The sequence below is a fragment of the Phyllostomus hastatus genome, unplaced genomic scaffold (genome assembly GCF_019186645.2).
Source record: "Phyllostomus hastatus isolate PE091 unplaced genomic scaffold, TTU_PhHast_1.1 phas_scaffold_129, whole genome shotgun sequence".
Classification (NCBI taxonomy): domain Eukaryota; kingdom Metazoa; phylum Chordata; class Mammalia; order Chiroptera; family Phyllostomidae; genus Phyllostomus; species Phyllostomus hastatus.
In genome coordinates this window covers 7,392,731-7,411,607 of record NW_025334009.1, presented here as the reverse complement: position 1 = coordinate 7,411,607, position 18,877 = coordinate 7,392,731, and the positions used below count along the sequence as shown (strand labels likewise).

At 47.3% G+C, this 18,877-nt stretch overlaps 1 protein-coding gene across 8 annotated transcripts; it reads left to right on the top strand.

Moving 5' to 3' along the window:
• Positions 1–2,305: 2,305 nt before the first annotated feature.
• ZNF502 (zinc finger protein 502) lies at positions 2,306–18,877 on the top strand. Of its 8 annotated transcripts, none has more exons than XM_045857324.1 (8): positions 2,306–2,381; positions 6,168–6,281; positions 6,810–9,264; positions 9,767–9,880; positions 11,054–11,260; positions 11,453–11,790; positions 15,247–15,311; positions 17,331–18,877. In XM_045857324.1, exons 2-3 carry the CDS (start codon positions 6,236–6,238, stop codon positions 8,381–8,383), a joined length of 1,620 nt encoding a protein of 539 aa, XP_045713280.1. In that variant the 5' UTR covers positions 2,306–2,381; positions 6,168–6,235; the 3' UTR covers positions 8,384–9,264; positions 9,767–9,880; positions 11,054–11,260; positions 11,453–11,790; positions 15,247–15,311; positions 17,331–18,877. The 8 variants fall into 8 exon arrangements, with proteins under 8 accessions (XP_045713280.1, XP_045713276.1, XP_045713282.1 ...); XM_045857320.1 differs by having other exon boundaries at positions 11,409–11,790; XM_045857326.1 differs by having other exon boundaries at positions 6,810–8,557; positions 11,054–11,790.

Genomic DNA, 18,877 nt, shown 5'->3' with positions numbered 1-18,877 from the left:
CCTCCTGAAGACTGTACATGCTCCCATGGGAGAGCCCTTTGACTGACCTAGTTGCTTTGAGACAGGTCCATTTGAAACTCAGTGTGGAGTAAGGACTGAGTTGGGTCTCACCTGCCTCCCGCACTCTTACCCCGGGTTCAGCGGGAGGTTCTTAGCAGGAGGACCGCCAAGGGGAAGACACCTCCTGGTTTTCTGGAGCTGCCCAGCAAGAGGCCGAGCCAGGGCCCTGGAGATGGACTTCTCTGATGAATTTTAAGAGTGTCTTCCCAATTTTCAAATCCTCCAATCCTGCATGCTTGGGGGTCATTCTGAAGTTTTCTAAAGGTGATTCTGCGGCTCTGTTTTTCCTAATACTTCTTGTTTTGGAACCAACTCCTCAATCACAGATTTGTCCTCATAATCTAACAAAAGAGAGAGAAAATAGAGAAATGCCATCTGTTTCCAATGGCAGAGACCAAATGTCTGCAAGTGATACAGATACTGTAGACTTCACACTACTTACATGTCTACAGAGTAGGTACACCTAATGTGGCTACAGAAGAAGGTTGCAGGCAGCTAAGAGGGAGGGGGATGGTAGGGGAGGGGGCAGCGGGCAAGGCAATCACACAGAAGCCAACAAAGAGGCTGGTGGGTTAGACCTGATTTGGGACAGGGAACAGGCCAGAGTCCAGCACTACTTGCACCTCTCCTTGTCCATGCTCTCGTTTCTGAGCCAAGCTGCAGCACACCGAGCTGGGCACCTTCAGAGATGCTTATAGCTACCTGCGGCTCATGAGACCAGACTGGACTATGGGGAACTCCAGGTGCACAGACCTGGGAAAAGACTTCCATGCTGAAAATGAGCTTTGTAGGCTGGGCCTGCAAGTGGCAGCAATGGGACAAAGGTCATACCTTTTTCTGGTCTTTTTCCTTTTCCTCTTTTTTCTCTTCCTATTTCTTCTTACACAGTCTTCCCCACCCCTCACCTGTCTTCCCTTTGGCTTTCCTACTTTTTATTTCCCTCCTTTTTCTCCCTCAGTTCTTGTCATTCTTTCCATTCATCCTGTGATGTCTTATTTGTACTTTAAATCTTTCTCCTGCTTTGGCATAAACACTCATAACCTGTCATGCTCTTTGCCCTCATCACTGAGGCCTTCGCTGAAGACCAACCCTCACCTACTCGACAGTTTGGTCAGGCTTGGGGAGACCCCCAAATGCTGGTATCCCCTGAGCATGAGGACAACACTGTGAAGATGTACATTGCCACTGTGTCGAGAGCCAACTAGAAAACATCTTATATGGACGTGAAAGGACCTGTAGGGCTCTCCTTTGCTTCCAAATTCCTGAGGCTGCAGACCCTCCCCAGCACTGAGGGTATGCAGAGACCCCACTGCCTCTACAAAGCCAGTGGGCAAGCGTGACGGGCTGTACTCAGGTCATCCACCTCAAGCCCCAGCTCCGTGCTGCACGAGACTCGAAGAGCAGGTGAAGAGCTGCTGCCACCCAGCTGAGATGGAAATTCAGGGTTCAATTCCGGGGCCGCTGCCTCTGGCTTTTGTCCTGTAGCCCTTTCCCCAAGCAAGCAGGTGTTCTGAGGGGGCCCCAGGAACTGGCAGCTAATACAGGAAGCGGGTACCATATCACCTTAATTCCCATGGCTGGGAGAACCTGGGGCTACGAGGAGGGCTGCCGATTCTCAGAAGGGACCACTATAACGAGTCTTTCCACATTCCATTGCTGGTCAGGCTGAGGATGGGTCAGAATTTAGGGGTGTGGGGCATAGAAGCTTAGCTAAAGGTTGGTCAACTCAAGTTAGCAAGTATTTTATCCAGCTCGGTCGATGGATGTAAAAGTTCAGCTAATTATTTATGAAGCAAAGAATTCAGAGAGTCTGTGTCTGGCCTTGTCATTGGTAAGAAAATAAAGTCACGTTGTTTAAGCCATTCAGTTGATGATATTTTGTTACGGTAGCCTGAGATGACAAAGGCAGTGGGGTAGACAGCTGGCTCCCCGAAGAGGCCACCAAAATAAACGATCGATCAAGCCCAGCGGCCAAGGCTGCCGCTCCTGCAGTGAAGAAAACCACTGCTGTGACGGTCTTAGACGTATGGAGCGGGATGTCAAAGATAGGATATTTTTTAAGCTGAGGGATGAGGCCGTCACGGTCCCGGAACTGGGTAGTACTTAACAGCATATCGGGAACAAGACAGGGTCCGGAGGTCCCCACCGAGATGCACCTCCCGCTTCTAACAGGAGCGGATGCGCGAGAGCAGAGGCGCGGGGCCGCTGGTGACGCACTACCGGCTGCGCCGCCGCTCTTCCGGTCGGGGCGCGGAGGCCTGCGCGCGGGGTTCCGACGCTTCTGGGCTGGTGATCGCAGCCCGAGCGGCCTCTGGATCACGGTGAGCGGGCGGGGCCCCAGGGAGGGGAAGGGGGAGGCTCCGCAGCAGCTCGGGGCGGCCGGCCGGAGCCTTACACAGGAATCGTGCTCCGGCTTGTCCTCCCAGGCGTGCTGCCGGCGCGCGCGGCCCGAAACTCCCGGCGGCCTCGGCTCTGCCCTCGCAGGCCTGGCCCGGAGGTGATGCCGGAGAAGATGGACTGAATGAACGGGTGGTTGAGTGAGAAACGAGTGATCCGATGAGTGTTGGAAAACGAAATCCCGAGTCTGGGTCTGGATACCACCTACTTCCCACAGTCAGTCCTGCCGCTGAGAAACGTTTACGTGAAATTTTAATATCCTGAATATTTCCTATTTACATAAAGTATTCAGTGTTTTCCCGTTGCTCCCATATTTCTATTTTTATTTTTACTCTTGATGTCCATATAATTTCTACCAAATGGAAGTACCTTAATTGCTAAGCCTCAGTGTGCACCAGTAGAAAATTGTGCTTTCCTACCTTTCAGGGGATTTTTTTTTAACAGTTAACGAAAGGATTCAGTATTTTAACTTTCCGGGAAGTTACTTCTCTGTGAAAAAGTTCTAACAGTGGAATTCCTGGGTCAAACAACACAGGCATTGTATAACACCTACCGATGGCTTTGACGATCATCTGCAATACACTGCAGGTGCTGCCCACACGTGACGACTGTTCCCGTCTCCGTTCCTGTCCCACAAAGGGACGACCACTGTGTCCCAGCTGCACGTGAGCCTGCAGCCTCAGGGTCTGACGCACGCTGCCAGATTTCCCCTGGAAAAGCGGCGCCCGTCTGCGTTTTCACGGGTGATGTGAGAGAAGCTTCCTTTCTCTGCACCTTCGCTGGCCTTGAACTTTAGCATTAAAAGAAATCCAGTGCGATATAAAAATCGAGTCTTTATTCCTTCAGTTTCCATTTCTTTGACTACCACTGAAATGGAACTTTGTTTTGATGTGCTTTTTGGCCTTTTGTAATGTTGGTGTATTTGTGGTACATACTATTTCTCTATCAGTTCATCTTTTTCATACTCATTACTAAGTCTTTTATCTATTAGGTATATCTACTCTTTGATAGATAAATCGAAGTACTTCTCCTAGATTGTTTGCCTTTTTGTTTTGTTTGTATGTTGAATATAGAGATTGTTGCTTTTCTGTGGCCAGATTCATCCAGTTTGTCTTTGCGGTTTGTGCTGTTATGCATAATGCTTAGAAAAGGCTACTTTAACCCTAAAAATCAGTCATTTGTCAGTATTTTATTTTTTGGTTTCATTTTTAATATTTAACCCTTTAATCAGTTTAGATTTTTTTGATAATATGGTGTGAGGCAGGAATCCCACCAGGTGTTTGTTCCAGGTAGTTAAGCAACTGTCTCAATGTAATTTATGAATAATCAATTTTTTATTATTATAGATGCCAATTTTATCGTATGTTAAATTCTTTTATTTATTTCTCTTACTGAATTAGGACTCTGTAAAAGCATAAGCCAGAGTTAAACTTCCTTTTAAATGTGTAAACTTACTGTTAAGGTTTTCCCAGACACCCTTTTTTGATGATTTTGATCTGTTATTCCAGAATTTCAGTTGTTCTCTTTATGCCAAAAACTTGAGATGCAAGTTTTCAATGCATACTTTTCCCCTGTGTTCCAGATATGTATGCCTACTTCCTGTTTGGATACTTCAAAACTAAACATTTCTCCTTCCCCAAACCGGTATTCCCAGTCGCACTGTCATCCCATACCAAAACCCAGCAAATTATCCTGAATATCTCCCCCTCCTCACTCCCTCCAACCCCCGCCCCAATATTCATCCTCCCCTGTGGACTCTGTCTCTTAGGCAGCCCAGTCCCTTACCGGGACTCTTCCACTCTTCACCTTGCCTCCCCTGCCTTTCACCCTTATATATAATTTTTCTTATGGACAGGGAAAGTTCTAATGTATTTCTTTCAACAGGAAATCTAATGTTACATCTTTTTCAAACCTTTTCAAATCCTTTTTGTGACTTTTTGCCCATTTGGGGGTAAATGCCTTAAAATGGTTTGCAGGGTTGCATTTGATCTGGCCTTTGCCTGACTCGGGCTTTGTGTCCTACTTCTGGTGCTTAATACGTTGCCTTACTGGATCTTTTTCATTCTCCCAAAGAACTGAGCTTGATTCCTTTTATAAGTTCTGTTTCATCTCTCTGGTATATTCTTTTCCTTCCTTGTGTGTCTAATTTCTACTAATCGCTTTTTCAGGGAGGCTTTCTTTCCCAAACAGATTAGGTGCCCTCTGTTCTGTATTCCATAACGCCCCATACTTCCACTTTTGTAATTCCCATATTTGTAACTACTGGTTTAATGTCTTTGTCCAGCTACGGTGTGAGCTGTGGGCAGGCAGGGGCGTGTCTGACTTTTTCTCCACTGTCTGGCTCTGATTATACACAAACCCCACTCCACTTTATCTCCCTGCTGTGGAAGAGGAACAGGAAATCCCAGATAGAATCCTCTTATACTTTTAAAGCTCAGCACGGAAGTACAGGCCTTCAGGTCCTGGCTGGAGGGGCTCAGTGGTCTGAGCGCCAGCCTGCAAACTGAAAGGTCGCTGGTTCAATTCCCAATCAGGACACATGCCTGGGTTTTGGGCCAGGTCCCCAGTCAGGGGTGTGTGAGAAGCAGCCAGTCGATGTGATCTTTCACACATCAGTGTTTCTCTCCCATTCTTTCTCCCTCTCTTCCCTTCTTTCTAATAATAAATAAATACAATCTTTTTTTAAAAAAATAGTGAAAACGTTTGGCTGTGGCTGGTGTGGCTCAGTGGATTGAATGCTGAGCTGTGAACCAAAGGGTAACCAGTTCGATTCCCAGTCAGGGCACACACCTGCGTTGTAGGCCAAGTCCCCAGTCGGGGGGGGTGTGAGAGGCAACCACACATTGGTGCTTCTCTCTCTTTTTACTTCTCTCCGCCTCTCTCTAAAAATAATTTTAGAAAAGAAGTATAGGCCTTCATGAGAAGTGCACAGGACCAGCTTCATCATGTGGTTCTGCAGGCACAGCCTGTTTCATGCCTTCTGAGCTCTCCGTTGTGCTGAAACCGTCTCCGGCCTCCTTGAAATAATGCTGCCTGTCCTACTTCCTATGTCAGCGTTATGTGAAGAGACATTTTTGGATAAACTTTTATAATTTTGACAGTCCGAACACCAGAAACTCTAGTACTATTTTACAAAGTATTTTATTTAAAGTGTAGCCTACACTCACATTGAGCTGTGCCTGAAGAAAACCTGATGTGACATTTAGAAGAAAGGACAGTTGGTGTGTCTCTAGGTTGTGTTGAGTAGAGTTCCCTAACTCCTGTCTATGTCCCTGGCCTGTGGTGGAGGTGGGTGGATCAGACTTAATGCATTAGCCTTGCTCTCAGGCCGTTCACCCATGCAACTTTTTATTTTATTGACTTTTCATGTAGATTATTGTATAATGGACAGAGTGTAGTAGTTGACATGCATATTCCTATCCACTTCTTAGTTATTTTTATTGTTAGGAATAACATTCTTGCTCACTCATCAAGCACTTGACCATTTGTTAATATGTCTGTCTAGTTGTCACTTCTTGGAGAGCTGACACATGGAGTTTGCGAACCTAGAGGGCCGGAAGCTGACTCCTATTCTTGCTGATGCAGTCACGTGGCTACCCTGACAGGCTTTGTGTGAATTATTAGTCTCCCTAGGCAACAGCTCTTTTTCATTTTCCTGTTTACTGGGACAGTGACATCCCATCCCCCACCTTTTTTTCCCCTGTGAGCAGGGCTCCCAGCTCTCCAGCCTTGAAGTGTTCGACAGTTAAAGCAAGGAGAAGATTCATGGGTGTTGAATATGCAAGGAGCTGAAGAGAGAGAGATTGGAAGAGAGGTCTGTCCAGGTGAGTGAGCAAGGAACACCCAGTGGGACACACAGCAGGGCTTTGGAAATTGTCCGGGAGAAACTGAATGAAGCTCAGGAGACAAAACCACCCCCACTCTTAGGGCTGCTGGGGGCAGATGCGGTGAGCTGCTCTCGGGGCCAGCTTTCCCCTGTACTCATTTTTTCTTTCTCAGTTTCAACATTTGCCCTTTTACATTCTCCTGCTGTCCTCCACTCTTTGAATATCAACAGCCCATGTTTTCTGTCTTGCCCTGATCATTAGCCTGTGGTTGTTGCTTTCCCTTTAGCTCCATGTTCTCTGGTTCTCTCACTCTTTGGGTGTCTGTAGCTGCCCTTTCCATGGGGCCCCTCACTAACAGTGACCACGTTGTTCTTACGCAGATCTCTTCCACCACTTGCAGCTTTGAATTACTTGTCTCACTTACCTTTATTGGTCCCTACTGAGACCTGTACCTTAGATCCCAGAATTTCAGGGGCCTCCACTTTGCCCCCCATAAGAGAGATTCGTTCTGGTGGTTTCTTTCAGGTTGGGTGAACAAACCTGCTCCAGAACAGGATGTCTCTGAAATTGATTCACCAGAGACGGTGGGAAAGAGACTCCAAGGGGATGAATCCCAGCATTCTGCATTCGATGACAAATACACACATGAGAGCATGAAGGAAAACTCTCCCAGGGGTGTTCCTGAGCCACGCCTTTTTCAGGAAGGAGGTTTTAGGGGAAGAACTTTCATCCACAAGGAAGCACCTCCTGAAATGATTAGCCAAGAATATAATTTTGAGAAAAGGTTGCTTTTGACCTCAAGCCTTGTTACACATCTCAGGGTTTCTACAGAAGAGAGTTTACATCAGTGGGAGACAAGTAGCGTACACCCCAATGAGATTTCAGACCAAAGTAAATGCTCAACCCTGTCCACACAGAAAAGGTCTTGGCAGTGTGATGACTGTGGCAAACATTTCACTCAGCGCTCATCCCTGACCCAGCATCAGAGAACCCATACTGGAGAGAGACCCTACGCGTGTGAGGAGTGTGGGAAAGCCTTTAGTCGCAGTTCGTTCCTCGTTCAGCACCAGAGAATCCACACTGGGGTGAAACCGTACAGCTGTGAGCAGTGCGGGAAAACGTTTCGATGCCGCTCATTTCTTACCCAGCATCAGAGAATCCACACCGGAGAGAAACCTTATAAATGTAGCGAATGTGGGAATTCCTTCCGCAATCATTCACATCTCACCGAACACCAGCGAATCCACACTGGGGAGAAACCTTATAAGTGTAATAGGTGTGGGAAGTCATTCAATCAGAACACACACCTCATTCATCATCAGAGAATCCACACTGGGGAGAAACCTTACTTGTGCAATGAGTGTGGCTCCTCTTTTCGCAAACACTCAAATCTCACACAGCATCAGAGGATTCACACGGGGGAGAAACCCCACAAGTGTGATGAATGTGGGAAAACCTTTCAAACAAAGGCAAACCTGTCTCAACATCAGAGAATTCATACTGGAGAAAAGCCCTATACATGTAAGGAGTGTGGCAAAGCTTTTTGCCAGAGTCCATCCCTTATCAAACACCTGCGAATTCATACTGGAGAGAAACCTTATAAATGTAAGGAATGTGGCAAAGCTTTTACTCAGAGCACCCCACTCACTAAACATCAGAGAATTCACACAGGGGAGAGACCCTACAAATGCAGGGAGTGTGGCAAAGCCTTCATTCAGAGCATTTGCCTTACTCGGCATCAGAGAAGTCACACTGGAGAAAAACCCTACAAATGCAATGAGTGCGGGAAGGGCTTCAATCAGAATACCTGCCTCACTCAGCATATGAGAATTCATACTGGAGAGAAGCCCTATGAATGTCAAGAATGTGGGAAGGCCTTTGCTCATAGCTCATCTCTTACTGAACACCACAGGACTCACACTGGTGAGAAGCTCTATAAGTGTAGCGAGTGCGAGAAAACCTTCCGCAAGTACGCACACCTCAGCGAACATTACAGGATTCACACTGGCGAGAAGCCTTACGAATGCATTGAATGTGGAAAATTCTTCAGACATAGTTCAGTCCTTTTCAGACATCAGAAGCTCCACAGTGGTGAATGAACCTGGCTTTAGGTTATGGCAGTTTCTCGAGAAACTGGCTAGGAATTTGGCTGAGGGAAGAGGGGCCTGTAGAGTTGCTGGAGGGAAGGATGAAGGAGCCTTGAATACCGCACTCAGAAGACTATTTCAGAGATGTATGTGGGGCTTGGAGAGAGAATGCAGAGCCTGCTCCAGGTGGGCATCTGGGAGTACAGGGTACTAGGGAAGTTCTTGTTCTCCAGGTAAATCCTTGCTGCTTGCCACTCCTCTCCCCCCACGTGACCTGTGCACCTCAAGGTGCCATTTGATACATTAGCACTTGTGTCTCCTTTACTACATTCCTGCTGCACGTTCCGAAATTGTCACATCTGTCCACTGACCCATAGGCCGAGGTGCTTTTCCGAACACTCATTGTGAGGGTGGTCACAGTTCTGAGGCCATGCTAAGCAGCCACCAGACCTCGAAGGCAGCCCCAGCCATGCTGCTGTGGGGAGGCTGCTCAGCCTGTGAATGGTCCCAGCGAGGGAATGGAAGCAAGTGAAGGGCAGTCCATGCTCAGCAGTAGGGGCATGTGGCAAGAACTGGGCTGACACCTAAGACACGTTGGTAAAGAAGGCTTTTATCAGGGTGGGGGGGATCTTTCCTGACCCTTTTGAGCTGGGGAAAGAAAGAGGAGGTCAAGAGAGACTTCTGGAATGATGCCAGTTTGTGGAATGGTGTCATGGTTGCTCAGAGAGCCCTGGAGAGGGAGGCCCAGCCTGTGTCCTGGAAGAATAGTGGCTTACCCAGCACGGAGGTGGCCTGTGCGAGGCTGGCGGTCAGAAGAAGGCATGAGCAGGAAACCACGTGTCGGAGCAAGCCATTAACGTGCCCCTCCCTGGACTGAGGTGTACACCTGTCTCGTAAGTTTGGCTGGGTCACAAGTTCACAGGAACTAGGGGAGAGGGCCCTTGAGATCACAGTGTCCAAACAAAATGGGACTTGGGGTGTTTTGTTTTGTTTTTTGTTTTGTTTTGCTTTTAGGGAAGCGAAAGCATTAGTGAGGAAGGAAGACAGCCTTTTGGGTTGGCTGGAGTTGGGGCCTACTGAACCAGAGTTTAAGAATATGTTCATTGCTGTAGCTGGGAGAGCTAGGTTTCACTATGCCACTGGTGGCTCTAATAGATTGGTTAGATCTTTGGTGTTTCTGTTTTCATTAGGCCTGTCTTATTCCTGGATATTTACCCTTTCCTGCAGATTGAGAGTATCTAGGGAAACATTTCTCATGGACTAAATTTGGAAAGCATTCTAGGGAGGGTTCCCTGAAAATCAAGATACCTTGGTTTGCCACTGATTTAAGGTATTTTATTCTGAGACAAAGGGCATATTTTTTATCTTTTCCTTTATTCCCTTTCATGTTCTTAGCTGCTGCCCAGGGATTCTGCTCCAGAAGATTGTGGACAGCCTTTGACAGGAAATCATCTCTATGCTCTGAAGCTTAATACAGCTCTTAAAATGTGGCTATTAAAAACAATGAAAGTAAGTTGATTTTGGAATGGTTGATTTTGTGGAACTTGGCATTGACTGTTTTCAGGAGCAACTGTCTTGTGAGCATTGCTTTGATCCATTAATTAGCATGAATGGTAATGTGAAGAAATAGCTTTTCTCACCAACTGTGAAGATATGTTCTCAAAACCTGGCACAGGGCAATTTATAACTGAGTAAATTAATACTGTAATGGACAAATATAACCCTGTAAAAACTTTATATTTTATGCTCATAAAAAATAGCCTATAGAAAGCAAATGTAGTATACTTGCACTTTGCAAATATGAAAAATAACAGTATAGCTATCCACTGGCTGGCATAGCTCAGTGGATTGAGTGTGGGCTGTGAACCAAAGCATCTCAGGTTCGATTCCCAGCCAGGGCACATGCCTGGGTTGCGGGCCAGGTCCCCAGTGGGGGCCACATGAGAGGCAACCACACATTGATGTTTTTCTTTCTCTCTTTCTCCCTTCCAGTCTCTAAAAATAAATAAATAAAATATTTTAAAAATATAATGCTATAGAATTCACTGATGGCACATAGTAAATGTTCAATACATATTTATTTATTTATTAACATATTTTAAACAATCTTTGCCCACCAGAAACAATAGGAAATTCCTGGTGTGGAGGCAGTTAGCAGAATTAACACTCCTGTTTTTGGAGCCTTGAGTAGAGATTAGAGAGGATAAGGAGTGTTTCTTGAGGAAGAAATGGTCAAAGGCAAAAGATGTCTTGAGTTCTTGTTAGAAAGATTTTACCAAAAAAAAAAAAAAAAGATTTTGCAAAATGGAATGGGCACAACTCTTCAGTTTATAATGATCAGGATAGAGACGGGTTATATGTTCACTCCGAGGAAACAGGGAGGAAAGGAACTCGTCTCCCCACTGTCCCCATTCCGTGCTCTCATACTCACGAACACTAGTTTGTAATTTTCCCCCCGTTGCCAGCCCGCTGTGCGCACAGTCCCTCCGGCCGGGCCCCGGACCCAGGAACTTCCCTCTTCCTCAGACCTTCCTCTTCCCCAGTCTTCATATCCAGTCAGCTGCTGCGTCCTGTGGATACCATCTTCTAAAACCACCTTCCCTGCTCTTGCTCTAGTCCAGCTCATTCATTGCCTACACTTTCCATTTTTCTAACCCGTCCGTATGTCTCTTGCCCCAGCAGACCAGCTTTCACGTTGCTTCTGGACCGTCTGTGTAGGACAACTGTGGAGCCTGTGTTGTTCTCTCCTGATAAGCTCCTGTCCCCTTAGACAGGCATCGGAGGCCCCACATCTGGCCCATGTTTTCTTTGACCTCAACTGAAACACCGAGTCAGACATTTTTCCATGCCAACATGTGACTGGTCTGCAGTTAGCAGAAAGGAGGTGTGGTGAGTCCATGAGTGTGTGCATGAATTATTTGCAAAGAGCAATCATTCTGAACCTTTCTGGGAGATACAGAGTATGTGGTTGTATTAAGCAGAGGATCCCATAAGAAGAGTTATGTTGTAATGTTTTTTTGTTTGTTTCCCTACAAAGGAGGCATTTAAATATCCTACCGCAGTTTAACGCAATCCTTTCAGACATGTTGGTGCCGGGGTCAACAGGAGGAGAGCACTGCATGCAGACGGAGAAGCAGAGCTGCGTCAGCGGGGCCCCTGTGGAGTGAGCAGGAGCTGACCGATGCTGCTGGCCCTGCGAGGAAGCAGTTGAGCTTAGAATTCCCACCGTGGAAGCCCTTTCTGAGCTCACGGCTTTCCCCGAGCTCTGGAAACGATAGAGAACTGGCATGTGTTGCTCATTCACAGTGTGTTGAAATTTAATTCGTGGTTTCAGAAGGACACAGGAGACGAGGCCGCACTAGATCCTCACACCAGCAGAGGGGAAACAGGTGGCTGGGTTTGCCAGGGTCACATAGCTAGTAAGTGTTCAGTGAAATGGAAACTTCGGTGTTCTTTTTCACCTTTGCTTCGGATTTCTCTCTTGGTTTTACCTCTGCTCCATGATGCCTCATTACTTGTGTCTATTATACGACACAAATATATTGACCACTTAGGGCTCCAGCCTTCCCTGTTCATGAAGACTGGAGGAGCCCACTTTAGATGAGGAACACTTCTGGCCCTCAAAATCAGACCTTGTGTGTAAGAATAAGAAGTAGGTTGACTTTGCATTATGACCCCGCCTCCCTTCCTTCCTAGAGCAGCCAGCCTTCATCCCTCCCCATTCCTTCTCCACCTTCCAGTGAGAGCAGCTTGGCCTGAATTGCTCTTAAGCCCTATTTCTGTGCTCTGCCTAGAGTTCCCCTCCACCCCCCGCCCCCCGCCACACCCCACGCCCAGGGTTAGCTTCCACACTGCAGAGCCTGCTGATTGAGAGAGCCTTTAAGGCCTGTTGGGAAATACGAATGGGCCCCAGTCCTCTGGCCTGTGAGATGCTAGGGCTGCAGAGACAAACTTGTTGTGTGACTTAGAGGAGCGCCGAGACCGACACTGGTAATGGGCGAGCTCGGCGTTATTCCCCAGCCAGCTGACAGTTGCACAAAGGGTGCTCTTTTATTTCTTTAAATATTTTACGTATTTTTAGAGAGGGAATGGAGGGAGAAAGGGAGAGAAACATCCACGCAACAGAGTAACATTGATTAGTTGCCTCTCATGAGCACCTCAGCTGGGGACCGAACCTGCAACACAGGCAGGTGCCCTGACTGGGAATTGAACTGGTGGCCGTTCACTTCTGTGTGATAACACTTGACCAATGGAGCCACGCTGGTCAGGGCAAGGGTGCTCCTTTAGGGGAAGATGGTTAGTCTGTGGCATCTGCACACCTGATTTCAGGTTCTAAATGATGGACTCCATTTTGGGAGAACATCTGGAAAATGGAGCAGGTCACTTCTCCGCTGCATCTCATACAAATGTTTATTCAAGTGTTTACACAGTGCCTGCTTCTGCACAAGAGGGATATGAAGCTAAGCAGACAGCGTGGCTGGCCGGCCCCCACTCTTACTTCCCTTCTGCTTCCTCCATGAAACATCAATGTATGGTTGCCTCTCATGTGCCCCCAACTGGGGACCTGGCCAGCAACTCAGGCATGTGCCTTGACTAGGAATTGAACTAGTGACCCTTTGGTTCACAGGCTGGTGCTCAATCCACTGAACCACACCAGCCAGGGCTCCTTCTGCTTCCTTACTACAAAGGGTGCCTGCTGAGATGGGTTTGTGCACTTTCTGGAGCTTGGCTCTGGGCCCGGGAGGAACCACCAAGAGAAAGGAAGCCGCCCCAGCCTTCCTAGAGCAGACGGCAGTGGCTATGGCCTGCAGCAAGGGCTGTGAGGTAGTGCCAGCTGGGCCACAGGGGACCTTGGGGTGCAAGTGGGACCCCTGCAGAGCCGTGTCCACCTTGCTGGGTTGCAGCGATCCCAACCCCACCCCCACCTCCTGGCAATTCCCTTGGACGCAGGGCATGGGGCCACAGCACCACCTGCAGCGTGAGCAGGGTCCTTTGGAGAGGAGGCCATGGATGGGGCCAGCTCCTCTGGAGAGGGAAGCAGCAAGGCTGCTGGAGAGCCCTGGCCTGGGAGTTGGAGACCTGGGTTCCATTTGCATGTAGTCGATTGAGCAAGCGGACCTCTGGGCACTACTTTTTCTGATTTCCAGAAGCAATGCTGGTCCTTGCTTTGCTGCTTCACAAGGTGTCTGTGGCATGAGTATACCATACGTAGGTTACCATCTTCTTTTCATTAAGTTTTTATTCTCTAAAAGTAACTACATATGAAGACACATAGACTCAGGAGTGACTTAACAGCAGGTAGCATTTATGGAATGCTTACCTACTGGTATTCTTCTAACTACTCACTTATGCATCGTCACAACTATATGAAGTACTTGTTATCGCCTCTTAACTTTGAAGATGCGGGAGCACAGAAAGGTTAAGTAACTTACCAAGGCCACTTAGCTAATACACGCTGGCGCTGGGGTTCGAACCCGAGAGTGCCAGCCCCAGAGCCCATGCCACGCTTGTCTTCAGGCTTGTGGAGGAATCAGATCATAATCAGTGTTAAAACACAGAGTGGGCAGTGCTACAGCGGAGACGTGACATTCTTTCAGAACACCGAGGGGAAGTGCCTTGAAACGGGAAAAGTTTCCTCAAAGGAGAGGGCTGGTTTCCGTTTGACCTAAATGTTAGACTTTGAAAGTGCTTTGTGCAGTATCCAGTAGGAGGTGCTGGTGGGTTGGGAGGATAAGACTGGAAACCAGGCCCATGCCTTCTGGCCCAGTGTTCCCTCCTTTCTGGCCAGAGAGGGGTTCCTAAAACCTTTCCTCTCAGGAGGGGTCCTTAACATCTCCCAGCAGACTCCCCGTGTCCTTTCTGAAGTTTCTGCTTCACACAGAGGCAGCCTTACTTTGCTGAAATCCCTCCAACCCTGACTGGGGGAAAAGAACTGGGGAGTCCCCCTGCTGTTCACCCAGCCCGTTCTCAAAACGGGTGATCTGCTTGCTTGGCCCATGGTAGCTGCCCAGCTTGTACCTTTCAAATAAAATAATGGGATCTCCAGTGTCAGGCAAAGGTGGGCTGGAAGGTCTTGATTGAGGTTTTTGCTTTTTTTCCATCTGTTTTTCAGAATCAAAGAATCACAATGTTGGTAGTGGAAGAAGCTTTAGATATCTCGTTTCTGAATATGTTTTCACAGATAAGAAAAAAAATCAGTTGATATTGAGTGACTTGCTTCAGGTCACTGAACAAGTTAGTGGTAGAGATTAGAACCCAGGCCTCTTGACTCAGTCTAGGGCCTGTCTGACTGCCCTCTACCGTGGCCCTACAGCCTTTGAACTTTGAAGCCAGTGGCGTCTGTACTAGATTGGGGCTGGGCGGGGGGGGGGGGCAGTCTTTGGGCTCCTCCATCATCTCCTGGGGAGAGTGTTTACCCGAGGATGCTCAGTTCTTAGGAGCACCGGCCCTCTTTCTCTGCGCATTGTCACGTCTCCCTGAAGTCCACCCACTAACTGACCTTTTTGTCCTTAATGATGATCTGCTAGAATAGTGATATTCTTTTATTCAGACTTAAAGTAGCCCTTTGGGCTCTGGCTGGTGTGGCTCAGTGGATTGGCCGCCGGCCTGCAAACCAAAAGGTCGCCCGTTCGATTCCTAGTCAGGGCACATGCCTGCATTGAGGTCCAGGTCCCTGGTTGGGGGCAAGCAAGAGGCAAATGACATGTTTCTCTCCATTTCTTCTTCCCTTCCCCTCTCTCTGAAAATAAGTAAAATCTTAAAAACAAAAAAAAGTCATTTGGTTAGGGATGGGGTATTCCTGGGTTCCCCTGAACCCAGACTGTGAAGTAGGCCGACTATTTATGGGTGCCTTTTCTTCTCCCTCCGTGCCGCAGACCCTGCCCTTCCTGGGGAAGATGACGAACCAGTGTCACTTGTGCTCCCAACAGCGTATCCCTGGGTAAGTGAAATCGAACTGGAGAGCCCGAGGTGGATTGTTATGGGGTGCTCATTCAGCAGTGGTGGCAGACCTGCAGTGGGACCCACCAGTGGCCACTGTAGCTAGACCCTTCAGACTGAAAACACAGAACCACCAAGAAAGGGGACCGTCTCATTGAAGTCAGAAGGCTGGGGAGTAATTGGTTAGAGGACAGATCATAGAGTGCACTAGTTCTTTCATCGCATGTTCTTACACTGCAGCCAGACCAGCTGCCCCCTGCAGTCATCTGGTGGGGCACCTTGAAGCCACTCACTGAACCGCTAAGGGTGCCTTACTGGTGTGGTCAGGTCTGCGGACACTGATGATACATTGCGGGCAGATCTGTTGAAAGGTGATCGTTTCCTCAGGCAATATGCAAGGGACTCCTGGCCGTTTGGAACGAGAGCCTCAGTAATCATGACTGCCATTGTTATTCACCGTCAGAGAGCAGGGGAGCCTGGGTATCTGCTGAACTCGGGAAGAACCTGGCTGGGTGAGCCGGGTCTTTAGATTATGGGACTTGTGACTAGATCAGGACCATTTATATTCTGAAGACTCAGTCTAGTCTAATATGCACACATAATACGTGTGTGCATGTATCTGCATATGTGTACAGGCATTGAGAGATGTCTCAGAGAAAGTTCTTCAAAATACCAACTGTTTTCTCTGACTGGTAGGGTTTCAAGTAATTTCATTTTTATTTTTAATTACTTATTTTTTTAAAGATTTTATGTATTTATTTAGAGAGAGGGGAAAGGAAGGAGAAGAGAGGGTAATATCAAAGTAAGGGAGAAACATCAATCGGCTGCCTCTCGCACGTGCCCCAACCAGGGACCAGGCTTGCAGCCCAGGCGTGTGTCCTGACGGGAAATCGCACAGGCGACCGCTTTCTTTGCAGGACGACACCCAACCAACTGAGCCGCGCCGGCCAGGGCAGTGATTTCATTTTTAGACTGACTTTTCTAGGATGAGCATGCATTCTTTATATGATTTTTAAAAACTTTTTTTATTTTGGGACAATAAGGGAAATAAAAGTGTGGTTAGAGTTTTGGTTTTATGTTACCTTTTTAAATCACCTAAAATTTATTTTTATGTGTGCATACTGGGCATTTATACAGCAGAGAGATAGGTTCAGGCAAAAGAGTCAACATGTTTAAGATCCAGTGTGGGTCAGGACTGCCCATCAGATCAGTCCCTGACGGTGAACAGTCCATGCGGATACATCAGTGTGGACCGGTTTGTTCTCAGCCCAGAAGATGCGTATGTACTAACGTGCCATGATCTCTAAGACACACTGTTAGTGAAAAAATGGCAAATTGCATAGCAGCACCCATAGAATGATTTCATGTATGTAAGAACCAAATGCTATGTGTGTGTTGAAAATATGTAGTAAAAAGACTCAAAGAACATATTCCAAATTTAGTGATGATAATCTTTTGAGAAGAAAATGGGTTTGTTTGGGTATGGTGGGGTAGTGATGGTTATAAAAATTACTATTTTATCCCATATACTTCCATATTATCTAAATATTTGTAAGTGAGGATATGTTTATGTGTAACGTAATTAGAAAAGTAGCCCCAGAATAAGAATGTGTTGGTGTTTCCAGCGTCATCCAGGCAAAAGCTTGCTTTGGAGTGCGGGACCTGAACATCCACTGTCTGACTCCGTGTGCCCTTATTCAGGGCACCAGGGTTTCCGAGTTTGATGCCGTTAGGATGATCCAGTTATTTCAGTCTTGCTTTAGTTCTGTGCCTCCAGAGTCACCGATGACGGTGGCTTGGTTCCCTCAGTTTTCCTGCATGGGAATCAATCGCTATAGGGAATCTTATAGATTTCCCAAGACCTGTCACTACTTGATCTGTTTCTGTCACCTCTTCTGATCGATTCCCCAGGTCATTGTGATCTCCTTTCTCATTATTGACAAGAGGATAAAAGTCGAGACTCCGCACGGAGACCCCTGTTTCGCACAGAGGACATTTTCTTTTGTGAACTCTTTTTCAGGTGAGAAGACCAACCCAGAAGGCACGTGTTAGATGACTGGAGGAAGAGGTGGAGAGGCAGGGAGCCTGGTCACCAGGGCTCACATCCGGAGAAACTGAAGACGCACGCTGAACAAAGAACAGGAGGGGGAATCCTGCGGGAATGGTTGGGAGGACCTCCCACGCAAATGTACACTCAGCCCTTTCCCAGGAAACAAATGTGGCTCTAATGACAATCATCTCTGAGAGAGTACCTTGTAACTGTCATGAATGTGAGAAATGGTTTCTTGTAAACCTGAACCTGCTGGACAGATGCCCCTTCACTGTGTTAAACATAACACGAGTTCTTGCCAGATCCCACTGCCGGTGAAACATCGGAGACTCGGCATGCAGAAGAAACCTTCGGAGTGCAGTGAGTGTGGGAAGTTCTTCACTCAGAGGCCATCTCTTATCAGCATCAGGGGATTCACACAGGGGAGCAGCCCTACGCATGCAGTGAGTGCGGGACCTGTTTCCATAAACAGTTGAATCTTACTCAACATCTGAGGATTCACATGGGAGAGAAACCTTATAAATGTAATGAATGTGAGAAAACCTTTCAAACAAAAGCAGTTCTTGTCCAGCATCTGAGAATTCACACTGGAGAGAAACCCTGTAAATGCAATGAGTGTGGCAAAGCCGTTTGTCAGAGTCCCTCCCTTACTAAACGCCTGCGGATCCACACTGGAGAGACACCGTATAAATGCACGGGATGTGGCAAAGCCTTCAGTCAGAGCGTATGCCTTACTCGTCCTCAGAGAAGTCACTCTGGAAATAAACCTTTCAAGTATAATGACTGTGGGAAGGCCTTCCGTCAGAGTGCATGCCTCATGCGGCATCAGAGGATGCATTCAGGAGAGAAGCCCTCCACTTGTGACGACTGTGGTAAAGCCTTCACGCAGGACTCTTCCCTTGTGGGACACGAGAGAACTCACACTGGAGGGAAACTTTGTAAGTGTAGCGCGTGTGAAAAACCTTTCCACAAGCAAGCCCACCTAGGTGAACATTATGGGATTCACACTGGAGAAAGGCTTTCTGAATGCGTCAGGTGTGGGAAGTGCTTTAGACATCACCGCTCAGCACTTGTTCGGCATCAGAAGCTTCATGCTGGAGAATAAAACTTGGGATGTAACCAGTGTGGAAAGACTAGTGTGAAAGCTCCATTTTCCCCTAACTTCTTGAAAGTTTAAGACTCAGTCCGCAGTTGGGATGAAATGTTTTGTATGTCGGGCAAAAGGTAGTGGGTCCTGAAAGTTAAAAAATAGACTCAGCAACAATTAAAATTAAAAAAAAAAAAATAGACTCAGCACCAGACAGCCCTGAGTTTGTTCCTTCTCTGCCTCTTACCAGGTACGTGACCTTATGCTGAGTCTCAGCTGTCCCTGGCCTCCTGCTGCAGAGAACAGTGAGGACTGTTGCTAGGGTTCTCTCGAGAATAAATTGAGCTGTACATAATAAAGAACTGCCATTAATTGGTTGAGTTACAGATGTTCCAAAAATTTGTAAATGTGGCTAATAAAAACAAGCAAA